The sequence below is a fragment of the Sminthopsis crassicaudata genome, chromosome 2 (genome assembly GCF_048593235.1).
Source record: "Sminthopsis crassicaudata isolate SCR6 chromosome 2, ASM4859323v1, whole genome shotgun sequence".
Classification (NCBI taxonomy): Eukaryota; Metazoa; Chordata; class Mammalia; order Dasyuromorphia; family Dasyuridae; genus Sminthopsis; species Sminthopsis crassicaudata.
Genome location: NC_133618.1, coordinates 262,748,767 through 262,766,800, shown reverse-complemented (window position 1 = coordinate 262,766,800; position 18,034 = coordinate 262,748,767). Strand labels below are relative to the sequence as shown.

Sequence of the window (18,034 nt, the reverse complement as noted above, 5' to 3'; positions counted from 1 at the left end):
ATTATGGAAGAAATAACTTTCACACTTTTCAAGCCTCAGTATTGTTTGGTGTTAATAGAGTAGTTTAGATTAATCCCAGTACTTCCACTGGACACCTCCAAGTTTTAACTAGCATAGATATTGCTATAAGTGTCTGTGCAGGTAATGTCTTCCATGTATCCAAGATATCTCTTCTAGTGATCTGTCTCCTAAAATCTCCCATCACAACTGATGTATCCCACTGACAGAGCCCTTTGAATGGAAGAATAGGAAAATCAATTGACATTCTCCTTTCAGAAGCAATTTGTAGATATGGTTACAACTCCCCAAACAAAACATGGAAATATTACCCAGGCAGTAGAAAAATGGATACAATAAGACAAGAAGAATATGTTACGGATGCATAGTTGAATCTGAGGCAGACTAGCTATAATTGATCCTTAACAATTAGGATAAAATAGCTTAGTCTAAAAGTTCACTTTTGAAGGATGAAGCAATAATTTCATGATGCAAAACAAAAGTGGGCTAGGGTAAGAAACATGGATTGGTCTGCAGCTAACCTATGTATAAAAGACCCTCAGATATAAGAGGGTCTATGCTGCTTCAAAATTCAAAAAACTTTCTTAACCATCCTCCCCACACAAAATGAGATTAGTCCTCAAATAGTTGATGTAGTCTGTTACCAGGACAGTGATTGAAGCTTTTCTGGTGCTTTAGACTTCATTGGCATAGTCTTCAAAAACTTGTCACAATAATCTTTAGGCCTTGAAATTATCTAATTACAATTGAATTATTTGACTACATAAGGACTTTTGGTCCTCAAGAACTCTCATTAAAATCTAAATATCTCTGAAACAAGTATCATCATACTGTATATAGTTTGTAATTTGATTCTAATCCAGAGCATCATGGAGAAAGATAATACCAGCAAAAGAATTAGAAGATTCTCCAAGGACAAATTCTGTGTGCTCTAGCTTTGTTTAATAAGGCTAAATCTTAGAAAAAATATGGACAAGATTACTACATTTTCCCCTGCTTTATTGACCTAAATGCTAGATATACCATTCTTTATATCATTGTCTTTATATCATTCCCTAAGCATGTCCATAATTTTGTTGCTTCATTTTTTTTCATTTCTACCTTATCTCACAGCCTTCTTATGATAATAAATCAAATGCCTACAAATCATTTCTTTAGGTAATAGTTGATAGGTCAACTTCAAATTTTGACTTGTCTATAGAGAGTAATGATTTATGTTTGCTGAACTATGATAAAGGATAGCTTTTTTTTTTAGGAAAATTTATTCAAATTGATCAATGTGGGATACACATGTAAAATAATATTACTCATGTCATTATCATTACTCAAATTTGATTATTATTAGATCCTAGAGGCTAGCCTTAGTACCTTTTAATCCTCTTTTTTTTTCTGATTTTGGTTCCTAGTGTAAAGCGTAGCAACTGCTACATGGTTTGGGGTGGAGATGTAATCACCAGTTCCCAGAGATCGAGTCGAAGTAATGTAGACTTGGAAATTGGCTGCCTCATTGACTTGGCCACAGGGATGATATCCTTCTCAGCCAATGGAAAAGAACTGGAAGCCTGTTACCAGGTATTGGCAGCAATTGAACAAAGTGGAAGAGAATAGTAACAGTGCATATATGCTTTGTAAAGCATCAATATTCTAGTTTCATATCTCTCTTATATGATTGAAAATAGTTTTAGTTGTAGTAGCTTTTTTATAGCACTAGAAAAAAGACTTCTAAACTATAATCACCAGTGTCTATGTCTTTCTTATATCTTAGAGAATCTTAGTAATAATGTCTTTTCCACAATGCAGTTATACTTGGCAAGGATGTAGAAATTGAAATGATATAGTATAGTCATTTTCTGTTTCTCCTTAAATTTCAGTTGTTCTTATTTTTGTTATGTCATCTGATTTCTATGCTGAAATGATTTTTTTCAGTTTTAAATAAGTACAATTTTTAAAAGCAAGTAAACAATTAGGTGGGCTACAGACCAGTTAAACAGAAGAAAGCAGAGTGGGACTGAGCCACACTATGACGTCTTGAAATCAAAATCACCTTTACATCTTTTAAGAACTTGATTTTGGGATTGATGGATGACAAATCCTATTAATGCCTGCTCACTGTTTCTAAGTGTTATTAGTGAATGGTATGACACTAAATAAATAGACCAATCTAGGCAGAATTGTTAATTTTATTATGTTCACTTGTCCTACCCATGAGCAGTTGATATTTTCCCAGTTGTTTAGATCTGACTTTATTTGTGTGAGAAGAATTTTGTAATTGTGTTCATATAGTTTCTGGGTTTGTCTTAGTAGGTAGATACCCAAATATTTTATATTATCTACAGTTATTTTAAATGCAATCTCTCTTTCTGTCTCTGCTGGGCTTTGTCAGTTATATATAGAAATGCTGATGGTCCATTAACATTTATTTTATATTCTGTAGCTTTGCTAAAGCTGTTAATCATTTTGAACAGGTTTTTAGATGATTTTCTGGATTCTCTAAAAATATATCTTCAAGGAGTGATAGTTTTATTTCCTCATTGCTTACTCTATTCATTTAATGTCTTTTTCTTTTCTTATTGCTAATGCCAACATTTCTAGTACTGTGTTGAATAATAGAAGTGATAATGGACATCCTTATTTTACCCCTGATCTTATTGGGAATGCTTCTAGTTTCTCTATATTACAAATAATTCTTGTTGTTGGTTTTAGATAAATACTGCTTAAATACTTTATTATAAGGAAAGGTCCTTTAATTCCTATGTTCACCAGTGTTTTAATAGGAATGTATGCTGTATTTTGTCAAAAGCTTTTTCTGCATCTATTGAGATTATCATGTGATTTCTATTGGTTTTGTTATTGATATGTTAGATTATGGTAATAGTGTTTCTGATAGTGAACCAGCTTTGCATTCCTGGTATAAATCCCACTTGTTCATAGTGTATTTTCCTGCTGATAAGTTACTATAATCTTTTTGCTAATATTTTATTTAAAATGTTTGCATCAATATTCATTAGGGAGATTGGTCTGTAATTTCCTTTCTCTATTATGACTCTTCCTGATTTAGATATCAGTGCCATATTTGTGTCATAGAAGGAATTTGGCAGTACACCTTCTTTACCTATTTTTTCCAAATAGTTTACATAGTATTGGAACTAATTGTACTTTAAACCTTTGATAGACTTCACTTATAAATTCATATGACCCTGGATTTTCTTAGGGAGTTCATTAATGTCTTGTTCAATTTATTTTTCTAAAATGGAACTAGTTAAGTATTTTATTTCCTTTTCTGCTAATTGGTACAATTTATATTTTTGTAAATGTTCATCTATTTCAGTTAGACTTGCTGCCATACAGTTGGACAAAATAGTTCCTTATTATTGCTTTAATTTCTTTTTCATTAGTGGTTAGGTTCTCCCTTTTCATTTTTGTTGCTGGTGATTTTTTTTTCCTTTTTCTGATCAAATTAATGAAAGGTTTATCTATTTTGTTGCTTTTTCATAAAATCAACTCTTAATTTTATTAATTAGTTCATTTTCTTAATTTCAGTTTTATTAATCTCTCCTTTGAGTTTCAGAATTTCTAATATGATATTTAATTGGAAGTTTTTAATTTGTTCCTTTTCTAGCTTTTTTTTAGTTGCATGCCCAATTCACTGATCTCCTCTTTCTCTGTTTTATTCATGTATCTATGTAGAGATATAAAATTTCCCCTAAGAATTGTTTTGGCTGCATCCCATAGGGTTTAAATATGTTGTGTCACTATTGTCATTCTCTTGGATGAAATTATGGAGTTTCTGTGATTTGTTGTTTTACCCACTCATTCTTTACAATTAGATTATTTAATTTCCAATTGCTTTTTAGTTTACCTTTCCCTGCCCCTTTATTGAATATAATTTTTATTGTATCATGGTCTAAAAAGGAAGGATTTAGTATTTCAGCCTTTCTACATTTGATTGTGAGGTTTTTATGGCCTAATATATGATCATTTTTGTGTAGGTGCCATGTACTGCTGACAAAAAAGTGTATTCCTTTCTATCTCTATTCAGTTTCTTCCAGAGGTCTATCCTATCTAGATTTTTTAGGATCCTGTTACCCTCCTTAGATTCTTTCTTATTTATTTTGTAGTTAGATTTACCTGACTCTGAGAGAGGATAGTAGAGGTTCCCCACTAATATAGATTTGTTGTCTATTTCTTCCTGTAATTGGCTTAGTAACTTGTCTAGAAATTTGAATGCTCTACCACTTGGTGCATATATATTTAATATCGTTACTATTTCATGTTTATGGTATCCTATATCAAGATTCATTTTCCATCCTTATCACTTTTAATTAGATATGTTTTTACTTTTGCTTTATCTGAGATCAGAATTGCTACTCCTCTTTTTTTTTTTTTTTTTTTTTTTTTTTTTACTTCAGCGGAAGCATAATAAATTTTGTTGCAGTCTTTTACCTTTACCACGTTTCTCTCTATGTCAAATGTGTTTCTTGTAAACAAGATATAGGATTTTGTTTTTTAATACACTCTGCTATTCACTTCAGTTTTATGGCTGAGTTCATCTCAATCACATTCACAGTTATGAATACCAACTTTTTATTTCCCTCCATCTTATTTTCTTTGCTGTATATACTTTTGTTCTTTCTATCTACTCTGTCCTTAGAAATGATTTGGTGTTTTTTTTAACCCACAGTACCCATTATCTTATCTTCCATTACCCTCCTCTTACTGTTTTCTTTAGTATTTCTGCTCTCCTTTATACCCAGTCCCTCCCTTTTCTTTTCCTTTCTCCTCCTACTTCTTTATAGAGTTAAATAAATTTCTATACTCAACTGAATATTAAGTTATTCTCTCTTTGAGCCAAAATTGAGATCAAACTTTAGATAATATTTATCTTCCTTCGCTCTTTCCCTTGTACCTCTTCATGTGATCTAATTTGTCCCATTATACCTCCCCTTTACAATCCCAGTACAATCCTTTTCCTACCCTTAATGTCTTTTTCTTTGATATCACCACATCAGAGTCCATTACAACCACATCTTCCATCCATGTGATGTTCGCCTCTAACTACCCCAATGACAGATATAGTTCTCAAGAGTTACAGATATAATTTTCCTATCTAGGGATGTAAACAGTTTAACTTTAAATAGTACATATTTCCCCCTATTTGCCTTTCTATACTTCTCTTGGATACTTGTTAGGATTACTAAGTGAGAACTCGGGTTGTCTGGATAGTGACGAGGTGAGAATTCAGGTTGGACAATTATAAGGTGAGAACTCAGGTTGACTTGATAGAAGGAGCAAGCCCATTGGCTGAAGTGGTTCTTCCCAGAAGCCCTTGCATTATCCCACGCCCATTCTCTGGGAGGATACTGTGTTGGAAGATTATATTTTCTTTTAGTTTTGTTTTTTCAATAGAAATGATTGAAAGGCTTTTACTTCATTGAAGATTTATCAATTCACCTCAAAGATAATGCTTGGTCTCCCTAGATAGTTAAGTTTTGGTTGTAACCCTTATCCTTTGCTTTCCAGAATATGGTATTCTAGGCCCTCCAATCTTTTATTGTAGAAGCTGCCAGATCCTGGATAATCCTGACTGTTATTCCTTATTATTTGAATTGTTTTTGTCTGGCAACTTGAAGTATTTTTTCTTTGCAATTGTGATCCTGGAATTTTGTAACAATATTCCTTGGAGTTTTCTTTGTGGAATATCTTTTTTGAAGGTGATCAATTGATTCTTTTAATGACTATTTCCCTTCTGTTTTTTAAGAGTATCAGGGCAGTTTTCCTTGATGATCTCTTGAAGAATGTTATCTATACTCTATTTTTAGTCATGGCCTTCAAATAGACTAATAATTTATAAATTGTCTCTTCTGGATCTGTTTTTCAGGTCAACTGTTTTTTTCCATTGAAGTATTTTACATTTTCTTCCATTTTTTTATTCTTTTGAGTTTGTTTGACTGATTCTTGATGTCTCGTAGAGACATTAGCTTTCATTTGCCCCATTCTAGTTTTTAATGTGTGATTTTCTTCACTTAGCTTTTATATCTCTTTTTCCATCTTATTAATTCTATGTTTAAATGTGGTGTTTTCTGCAGTGAATTTTTTTTTTGCATTTGACCAATTCTATTTTTTAAAGAATTGCCTTCCTTTTCTAAGCTATTGACTCTCTCTTGTATACCTCATTTATTTTCTCATTTTTTCTTCTACCTCTCTTATTTGCCTTTAAAAGTGTTTTATGAGTGCTTCCAATAAATCTCTTTGGACTTGAAACCAATTAATATCACTTTTTGATATTTCATCTGTGGACATTCTGTCCTCGTCTGAATTGGTGTCTTGGCTTTGTCACCATAGTAGTTTTTTGTGGTCAAAGTTCCTTTCTGTTTCTTGCTTGCTCACTTTCCTTTTTTTTTTTTTTTTTTTTTTTTTTTCTTTTGAAGTATGGCTGTGCTCCTGTGGTAAAAGGAATACTGACCCAAACTTCCTGTGCAGCTCTAAGCCTTGGCTTTAAACACAGGGCCCCCTTGTGTTTGCAGAGGGCAGCTTTATCTGCTCTTTCTAGTAAATAGTCTAGTTTCTTAGAATTTTCCTTCTGAGCTGGGCCTAGGGACTGCCCTACTGGTTTGCTTTATTACTGAACCAGGACTAAGCATCAGTTGCTTATCTGCTATCATTAAGATCTTCTCACTGCCTTTCCCAGACTCTGTCTGAGCTGGGCTGAATACCCCTTTTATACCAGTGAGAATGACCTTCCTTAAAGTTTTTCCAATTTTTCTTGAGCTGGAATGGTTTCATTCCATTAGATTCTGCTCAGAGACTTGATTTCATGTGGTTTTTAAGGCAAACTGGAAAAGTTTGAGCAGCCTCCTGGCTTCACTTGTCTATCTTGGTTCCATCACCCGCTTGTAGATATTTTTAAGCTTCCTCATCCTCATAGTAATTTTTTATGTTCAGGATCCTATTTGTCATGTGTTTGTTTTTTCAAGCCATCTTACCAACTTTGGACTTAATGCCTTATTGAATTCTGCTCACTTTGGGAGAGGGTATTGATAAGGAATGCAGGGGAAATGTCTTTATCTTCTATCTTTAATGGCTTTCTGCTGCTCATTTGTGGTCCCTGTAAGATTTTAGTGCTGTCAAAGTAATATGGTCCAGGGAGAGACATGTTCACTGCTCTCCTGGTTTGTACTCTTCAAATCCTTGATCTGATTTTAATCTGTTGGCTTATATGTGATTGAGTTTCCACAGACAGCTTGGTGGGAAGTTCTACAGGCTCAGATCTACAAAACTGCTAGCTTCCCCTTTGGTTGTCGTTTCCTGCACTGATTTACTCCACTGTAAACTTACATGTGGGACTAAGAGTGAGAACAGAGTCTCTATTCTTTAGCTTAGAGCTACTCAGCTATGTTTATGATATTTGTTGCTTTCTCCTTATACAAATAGGATCCCTTGTCCCACCCCTCTCTAATGTGGAACTAAGATATAGAACTGGGTAATGAGTGAAAGAGTTCTCATATAGCATCTATTCCTATTTCCAATACTAGTACTTGAGTCCCCTTCAACTTTTTGCTAAGGTGTTCAGTCCTTTTATTGTCCTATGACACCTGAGCTTCCTACCACTGTTGTTGCTGCCACAACCCCTTGCTTCTTCCATCTACCAAGTGGTTACTACTGCTGTGGTACTGTATTCCTGGCTAACTGTGTCTACACCTGGTGTCTATAAGCCTTTCCTTTTGACCTCTGAAGCTATTCTTACCTAAAAATGATTAATTGTGACTTATTCTTGCCATTCCCCATTAGAATTTCATTTGGCACATTTTCAATGTTAACATTGGGAGTATGGGCCTATTGGGAGAACTAGGCAGAAATGCTAGTTTTCATCCTGTTATCTTGGCTCCATCCCAATCAATAGCAATTTTTGAGTTATGTTTCTTCCTTATTTCCCTCATCTAGTCATTTGCTAAATTCAGTTCATGTTGTAACTACAATATTTCTCTAATTATTTTCCCTTTTCTATTCCTACTGCTATCATCTAGTTGAAATCCTCAGTACCTCTTGCCTATATTATTTCTTCTTTTTGTATACTTCACAGCCTCCCTAAAGAGCTTAAGTCTTTTTATGTTGTTTATACATCTCATAAATCACATTATGCTTCTTCATAGGTCTAGGATCATATTTTGTTTAGCTTGTATTCTCCCAAATATATTGGACATAGAATCTAATATGTATTCATTAAATTAATAATTGGCATTCCTGGAAAAATATAAGGTATTTTGGTAAACCTTGAGTTTGATCTGTTTGGCTTGAGTGGAGATTTCACACTGAAAAAGTAGGGGACAAAGTTGGAACAATACGTGAGATTAAAGTTTATAGGACTTTTAATGCCAGTGAAGAGCCATTAAAAGTTTTTGAGACTCAGAGTACCAAAATAAAATAGGCAGACCTAAAAGAAGTTGGCATATAAGCTTTTTAATTTGCCAACTTAACTAATAACAATTTTAATGGCATCCAAGAGTTATATGAATTGAAAGAGTCACATATTACTAGCATTACTCATTAATATTTCTGTTCTCTGAAAAAAAATATCATCAGTTTCTTGGTGTTTGAACTGAGGGAGAATGACAGAACTGTTTGACAGTTAAGAACTGGACAACAGTGGTAATAGAAGTCTATCACAAGTTCCCTCCTCAGTTTCCTTTCCTTGTCACTAATGTGTCTATCAGTTTAAAAAACAATAATTATTATAAGCACACATTTTCCAATAGTGTCAGGGCAAATCCTGCATCTCAGTCTGATTTCTTCAATACTCCTATGTACCTATGTTTCCTATGTACCTTTCTCCAGGAAAATAGGAGTTTTCTAATCTGATTGGACAGAAGCTCTTCTAATCATTATAAAACAAGGAATATGGTTTTAATTTTAAAAGTACAGTCACAGAAGGGAGCACTTTCCTAACTTTTTTCCATTTAAAAAATATCTATGAATGTATTGCATAGTATTTGCAGGGCTATCCTTAGAACCACAAGGAAATTGGTTAAAGTGTAACTACTGACAAATACTACCTTGGATCCTAGACAATTTATTTAACGTCTCAATGTTCTGGATATTCCCTAACTAACAATATAGTAATTTACATTGGTAAAGAGAATTTCCTTATTTGAGAATTACTATACCAATGAAACTGTAGATGCAATCCCTATTCCTGTTCCCTATGAATATTTTACAAAGTTCTTTCCTGAGTTATCTTCTTTGATATTCCCTTTCTTGGTGATCTCATCAGCTTCAATAGATGTTCTTCCAGTCTATGTATTCATCTGTAGCCTCTCTTCTGAGTTTTGATTTCTTATTATCAGCTATTTATTGGATATTTTGAATTAGAAGACATCAGATGCATCATAACACCCTAAGAAGTTATTAGCCCTTGGAGGGGATTTGGAAAAACTGGGACACTAATACATTATCAGTGGAGTTGTGAATTGATTTAACCATTCTGGAGAGCAATTTGGAACTATGCCCAAAGGGCTATCAAACTGTGCATACCCTTTGATCCAGTACTATCGCTACTGGGCCTAAAATCCCAAAGGATCATAAAAAAGGGAAAATGACCCACATGTGCAAAATTGTTTGTAGCAGCCCTTTCTGTAGTTTTATAAGGAACTGCAAAATGAGTTGCATACCCCCATCAATTGAAGAATGACTGAATAAGCTATGATATATAATGTTTTGGAATATTATTATTCTGTAAAAAACGATCAGGAGGATGATTTCAGAGAGGCCTAGAGACTCTTACATGAACTAATGCTGAATGAAGTGAGCAGAACCAGGAGATCTTTATACATGGCAACAGCAATATTATACAATGATCAGTTCTGATAGATATGACTCTTTTCAACAATGAGATGATTCAGGCCATTTCCAATGAATGGTCTTGTGGTGGAGAGAGCAATTTGCACTCAAAGAGAGGACTGTGAGGATTGAGTGTGGATCACAACATAGTATTTTAACTTTTTGTTGTTGTTGTTTGCTTGCATTTTGTTCTTTCTCATTTTTTTTTCCTTTTTGATCTTTTTTGTGCAACATAATTGTGGGAATGTGTATAAAAGAACACATATGTTTAATATATTACTTGCTGTCTCAAGGAGGAGGTGGAGAAAAGGGAGTGAAAAAATTAGAACGCAAGGTTTTGCAAAGGCGAATGTTGAAAATATGTTTTGAAAATAAAAAGTTTTCATGATAATAATAAAAAGATGATATTAGCTTTCCCTCAAAAACCACCCTTCTTCTACCTTTCTTTATTTCTTCAAAACTAACACCATCCTTCCAATCTCCCATATTTGAAACCTTGCAATCATACTTGCTTTCTTAATGTCTCTCAAGGCCGGTTTCTCAGAAATTCATCAAATAATGCTGATTCTAACTTTGCAACATCTCTTGTCTATCTTCTTTCCACTCAGTAGCCTCAAACTCTTTCAGGACCTCTTAACCTTGCTTTTAATCTATATTGGAATAACTTCCAAACTGATTTCTCTATCTCAAGTTTCTGTCCTTAACAATTATTCTCTATGTACTTGTCAAACTGATATTCCTAAAACACAAACCCCTACACATTAAGCTCTAAATTCCTTCCCTGGTAATTAAAGCCCTTCATAATTTTGTCTATATCCTACATTTACAGATTATTTTAATGTCACTTCTTTTCACAAACACTTGTCTGACACAATATTTCGTCTCCCTATTTTTATGCCTTCTCAATTAGCAAAATTGTTCCTTGCCTCAAATGTGCTCCTTCATCTTTGTCTCCTAGAAGTCACCTTTAAAACTCAGCTCAATCACCTCCACCTACAAGAGGCTTTTTCCATTTTCTTCAGATTATATTTTATCCTCCACTCGTTTCATATTTATCTTGTGTCTATTTTATGTATAGTTTGTATCTCATATGTCAGAAATGTCTGTGTTTTTGTCTTTGTATCCCTAGTGCCAAGCACAGTGTCTAGCACATTATTGATTGATTACTATTATGTTTTTCAGAAATCGTGACCTTTGAGAAACTGTGATAGAAAGAGCATTGTAATTGGAGTCAAAAGACTTGGCCCTCTCCCACTTAGTGCCCTTGGGAAAATAACCTCACCTACTTGAACCTTACTTTCCTCACTTAAAAAGTGAGAGTTGAACTAGATGTTGTCTAAAAGCAATTCCAAATCTAAAATTCTAATAAACTGGTCTAACAAGTTGTATAGGAGCAAATGGGCCAAAGGACTCAAATAAAAAGGTCTTTATGTTTCTCAAGTTATAGCTGCTTCCCAGCAAGAGTATGTGATGATTAACTCTGATGAATTTAACCCTTTTCAACAATGAAGTGACTATAGACTTGTGATGGAGAGAGCCATCTACATCCAGAGAGAGGATTTTTTTTATCTTTTTGATCTTATTTTTCTTATACAACATGATAAATGTGGAAATATGTTTAGAAGAATTGCACATGTTTAACCTATATTGGATTACTTGCTGTGTAGGGGAAGGGGATAGAGGAAAAGAAAGGAGAGAAATTTGGAGTACAAGGTTTTCCAAGGGTGAATGTTGAAAACTGCCCTTGCATATATTTTGAAAATTAAAAGATATTATTATTTAGGAAAAAAGATTATAGCTGCTTCAAGGAATTGTTATGAATGTCAGAATGGGAAAAATTTAACTTCCTTTTCTTTCAGTCTTTGGCAATACTTCCTATGTGACATATGACTGGTAATTTGTTTTCTCTATATGTTTCCTTACTTTTGTTTGTGTGGCTTGTTGGTACCAATCTTCCAGGTGATTTACACACATTTCTATTACTAAGTCTTATTATTTCTTTTCATTTGTCCCATTTGTGATATTACTTCTGAAAAGTAATATTCTGATGGAGGAAAATTCCAGGACTCTGTGCTACTTTGAAATAAAGATAAGAGCTCTTTCAACTTGTTTATGTAATGAATACCTAACAGATCAAACTACATGAGTGGATTCCTGGCAGTAGGATGATTGTTATTCCAATTTTGTAACCATTTTCATTTTTCAATTATTTAGGGAGAATATGAGGAGCAACATTTATACATATTTCTATTTTGAAAGAGTTAGTGTACAAAATAATGAAAATATTCTTTCTTATTATCACTCTAGACCTTCCCATTAAACACTACCATACCATTTGTAAAATATTTCTTTTCACAGTTAATAATGTAATCATCTAAACGATGAAAAGTAAAATATATTTTCAATAGCTATTAATTGCTGTCCCAGTACAACTACACAGAGAAGATAGCTACAACTCAAAATAGAGATTGATGAAGTTAGTTTCAATCTAGTCTGTTCTCTGTATTCTGACCTTCACCCAAGATTAGAATTTCAAAGTCAGAAAAAAAAATACTTATAGCTGGCAAAAAAGTTAAGTACTAAAGAATAACACTCAAAATCACACAAGAATTAATAACTGGAATTATAAAGGAAAAGAAGTTTTGAGAAAATTATATTCTAAAAGGCAAAAGAGAAAATCTTACAACCAAGAATAACCTATTTAACAAAAGTGAGTATCTAATCTTATAGGGAAAAAAATCTTTAATGAAATAAATATTTCCAAGAATTCTTGATGGAAAGATCAGAACTGAGTAAATATTTTGAAATGGTTGATCAATAGGAGTGGACTGTGCAAAAATAATTTTAAAAAAATTCTTAGTATTTTATTTTTCCCCAATTACATGTAAAAACAGTTTTTAACATTTGTTTTAAAAGTTTGTATTATAAATTCTCTCCCTTTCTCTGCCTTTACCCCCGTCAGTGAGAAGATAAACAATTCAATATATGTTATACATATTATATAATACATGTTATCCATATAAATTATGTTATGTAAGAAAACATGGACTATAAAAAACTTAAGAAATGAAGTAATTTTTAAAAGTATGCTTTAATCTATATTCAGACATCATAAATTCTTTGTCTGAGGATGGATAGAATTTTTTATCATAAAGTCCTTCAGAGTTGTCTTGAATCATTGCATTGCTGAGAATAGTCAAGTCATTCATAGCTACTCATCTTAAAATATTGCTGTTACTTTGTACACAGTACATTTCACTTTGCATCATCTTATTTAAGTCCAAGTTTTTCTGAAAGCATTCTACTCATTCCTTATAGCACAATAATATTCCATCATCATAGCATGTAAAGTTTGTTCAGCCATTCTTCAGTAGATGGAATTCCCCCCTTACAAACACTCTCCTATCAGAAAAGACCTGATGTGTGTGTGTGTGTGTGTGTGTGTGTGTGTGTCTTTTTGGATATAGACTTAATAGTAGTATTAGTAAGATCAAAGGATATGTATGGTTCCATACCCTTTTGGGCATACCCCCAAATTGCTCTAAACAATGGTTGAATTAGTTCACGACTCCAACAATAGCATTAATGTTATTTTTCCCATACCTCTTCCAACATTTGTCATTCTTCTTTTCTGTCATGTTAGTTAATTTAATAGCTATAAGGTAGGACCTCAGAGTTGCTTCAATTTTCATTCCTCCAATCAGTGGTGACTTAGCATCTTCTCATCTGACTATAGAGAACTTTGATTACTTCATCTGAAAGCTGTCCCTATTTCTTGATCATTCATCTGTTGGGGAATGATTTTTGTTTTTATAAATTTGACTCAGTAATTGACATATTTGATAAATGAAGTCTTTATCTGAGAAACCTGCTTCAAAATTTTTTTCACTGTTATGATTGCAAAATGTATTTCCTTCTATTCTATTCTCCCATGTATTCCATTCTCTCTCTTTTTTTTCACTATATCCTTCTTCAAAAATATTTTCTTTCTGACTACCATATCCTTTAATGTGTCCTCTCATCACTACCCTCCCTTCTCTTATCCTTTCCCCCTCTTTTCTGCAGGGTAAGATAGATTTCTATACACAATTAAGTATATAGGTTATTCCCTCTTTGAGCCAATTCTGATGAGTAAAATTCACTAATTCCTCCCACCTCCTTCATTTCCCCCAGCACTTAAAAGATGATGTCTAGAATGTTGTTGGGTTTGTTTTTTTTTTTTTTTTGATCCAGGCTTTCAGATAGTCCAATAATTTTAAGTTATGTGTCATAGATATGTTTTCCAGATCAGTTGTTTTTCCAATGAGATATTTCATGTCTCCTATTTTTTCATTCTTTTGATTTTTTTTTATTGTTTTCTTGATTTCTTAAAAATTCATTAGCTTCTGGGGCAGCTAGGTGGCGAAATGGATAGAGCACCAGCCCTGAAGTCAAGAAGACCTGAGTGCAAATATGACCTCAGACACTTAACACTTCCTATTTGTGTGACCTTGGATAAGTCACTTAACCCCAATTGTGTCAGGGGGAAAAATCATTAGCTTCCATTTTCTCAATTCAAAATTTTAAGGAATGATTTTCCTCAGTGAAGTTTTGCACATCCTTTTCCATTTAGTACTTTTTAAGTTTTTTTTTTTGTTCCCCTTTATTGAATTTTTGTGCTTCTTTTTTCCCATTTGACTGATTATGTTTAAAAGGTATCCCTTCTCCTTATTTATTTTTTGTATCTCTTGTACCCTTTGACCATTCTTTTTTTAAGGTGTTTTGTCAGCATTTTTTTTGTCTCCTTTACCAGGCAGTTGACTCTTTTTGTATAATTCTCTTACACTGAAGCTATAGATAGATAGATGGATACATGGGGAGGGGGGTGTGTGCATGTGCATGCATGTGCACACACGCACGTGTGTGTGTGATCAGAGAGAAAGTTAAATAAGACAAGTAGAAAGCCTAGCATTTGATTGCTATCTTGTAGAGTGCTTTTGATGATCTAAGAAATTGGTTTCAATCTCATGTAATAGGGGTTCTTGAAAAGTTTATCTAATGCAGACAAAGAGAATTAAACAAAGTAAACATCATCATTATCGCTAGAATTAATTTCTAGAGCACTTAAAAATATTTCATTTTTATTTACAACAACTCTGGGACCTATATGAAAAAATACATCAAAAAAAGATTAAGTGACTTGTCCAGGATCACATAGGGAAAGAGGAAGGGAATAAGTATTTATATTACCTCATTTGATACTCACAACAAACTGTAAATTAGTTGCTATTTACAATTAAGGGAACTGAGGTAAACAATTTAAGTATTTTGCCCACTATCACAGAGCTAGTAACGTAAATAATAAGTGTCTAACTCTGGATTTGAAGTCAGGCTTCCTGATTGCACTATCCAATATAGTGTTAATGTAGAAATGCATTAAACCCAATGAAAAATAGGCAAGGCAAGGTAGAGGTAAAAAGGAGTTAAAGAGATAGACATTACAAGTGAGGGGTGTAGTTCAAGAGGGGACCCTGAAACTCTAAAAATCCTTGAAGGAGAAAAATCTCCTTTAACTCTGCCTCAGTGAGGGACCCTACCAGAAGGAAAGCAAACAAGACAGTTTATCTAACAAAGGAATTCCAATCCTATAGAACTGAAAAACTCATTGAATTCCAGCTCGAGCTGAAACCCAGCTTGAGTTGAATCAACTTGGGCTATCCCAACCCCTACAGGGTCTAATCTGCTTGGGTTTCCCAACCCCCACCAAAACACTCAATAAAATAGCTTTCATCAACTAAAATCCTTTGCAGATAGGCCTTGGCAGCTGCCTTTGCTGACAGGACTTTCTGTCCACTGAGAACTGCATTCTTAGAGCAAAACTCCATTTTCCATAGATCTGCCCACTGGAATAATGTTCTTTTCCTGTGTTGTCCTCTCTTTATCCTCATCCATTCCCCTAACCAGACTTTATGTCTCTCTGACAGGATTTCTAACCTTACTTCCCAATCACTATAATTAAACCTCTTTTATCAATCTAGATTTTCAGGTCTGTAAATTCCTTTACAGAGAATCTCTGTGCCACCAGAAGGGGGTTCCCCAAAACTTCCTACCCTTGTGCCAAATCCCAAGGGGGTACAGGAGAGCCAAACCTCTCCATTTGGTTCACTGAACTCTGAACCTGCCACTAGACCTATCATTTAACTCCCTGACCACCAGAAATCCTAATCTCATTTTGGTTCCCTAAATCTAGACCTTATCATAGTCATAAAGAAAATAGACTACAGAGTCTGGAATGAGATGCAGGGGAGAGGGTAGGGGGAAGAAGAAGGCTTAAGGAAGTACAGGTGGGAAAAGCAAAGCATAAAGTGAAGATTAAAAGGAAAGAATAAATAATAACCTTTGATCAGGATGGGATAATGGAATGGAAACACATTGTATGATATCTAGTTTAATACAACTCTTACACAAATTCCCTTTTTCTTTTTATGTAAAGGGGAAAGGAAAGAAATATAGGATAGAAAAGAGGAAGCAGGAAATATCATGAATATGAAAAGCAGAATTTTTCTATGAGAAAGGAAGAGAAGAGCAGAATGAATTAAAACTTGGAAGGCAGAAATATGTTATAAGAAACATATTTGAATCATAAAGTCCTATCTTTCTTAGTTTTTTATTTTTTAATTTAATAGGAAAGAGAAAGAAAATAAAAATAAAACAAAACAAAACAAAGGAGAACTTTGTTATGTGCACAGCAGAATATCAGGGAGAATTCAAAATATAACAATTTCCAGTTCAAAAATGGATATACGATAGTAAAAGACATTATATTCATGAGAACAATAACTCAAATTGTTCTCTGCTGTGTACTTTTTTCTTTACTTTTTTGGTTTTTTCTCCATTCAGCCTCCCCTCACAACTCTCCCAAACTAGGTATAGTTAAGCACAGATATATTTAATAAATACACACACACATTCACTTACAAACAAACATATACACATACATATATACATATACATTCTCACTCATCTGCAGACCCACACACATATACTTAATATTTTAACACCAATTTTTGTGGTGGCAAGGAACTGAAGACTAAGAGGGATACTATACAGTTGAAAAATTATTTCATATGAATGCATTGGAATGTTGTGCCTTAAATGATGAAATGGATGAATTCAAAGGAACTTGGGAAGACTTATATGAACTGATGCAAAATACAGTGAGCAAAAAGAAAAATAGATTTATACAATATCAACATTGTTTAAAATGAATACTTTTAAAAGCCTTGAGAATTCTGATCAACATAATAGCCGAACACAGATCTGTAGAACTTGAGATAAAAATTGTTATCCACCTTTTGTAAAAGAAGTGGTCAATTCAGAGTGAAGAATGATGTCGTTTTTAACATGGTTAGTATAGGAATCTGTTTTGCTTGACCAGATTTTTACAAAGGTTTTGGTTTTTTTTTTCCTTCAGGAAGTTAGGAAGAAGTAAGACAGAAGGAGAAGCTTATTCACTGAAAAAAAAAAAAAGTTTAATTTTAAAAATGCATAAATCTAGCAATTGGATGTATTCATCCTTGATTCCCTTTTAGATTGGCACCAGAATCTGCTATCCCTGCTGTTAATTTTGGTAGTTACAAAGTTCATTCTTCTTAAGCCCCAGGATAAACAGGAGCTCAAATAAAAAAAAAATCTCAGAATTAGAAGAAACCTGAAAAGTATCTAGTCTAACAGGAATTATCTCTGCAACACTCCAGATAAAAGGTCATTCGGTCTCTGATTAAAGATCTTCCATCTCCCTCTTTCAACAATTTTTATTTTCTGGAAGTTTTTCCTTATAGCAAGGTAAAATCTGCCTCCTTATAATTTTTATATATTGCTCTTGGTTATACAAAATATTTTAATTACACTTGAATAATTTGAAGCTTTTCAAATAATTGTTTTCAATTCCATTCAGTTAAACCTTTTCAAATATTTTTTCCAATTCCATTCAATTAAATACTTAACTGTGTATTAGACAATGTGCTAGGTATTCATGATACTAAGACAAAAATGAAAATAGTACTGGTTCTCAAAGAGCTTGCATCCTACCTGAAGTCAACTTTTGTGTCCCTCAAATTTTCCCCTTGCCTGGCTGAGAATCTCTAATATTTTTCTTCAACAACTCCTCTTATTACATGATTTCTAGTTACTTCAAAATCTT

General features: G+C 33.4%; 1 protein-coding gene across 1 annotated transcript in view; it reads left to right on the top strand.

Moving 5' to 3' along the window:
• The window catches only part of RYR3 (ryanodine receptor 3), a 753,032-nt gene that overhangs the window by 472,712 nt on the left and 262,286 nt on the right, over positions 1–18,034 (top strand). Inside the window, 1 exon segment of the mRNA XM_074289179.1 lies at positions 1,425–1,590. Coding sequence (XP_074145280.1) covers positions 1,425–1,590 — 166 coding nt within the window.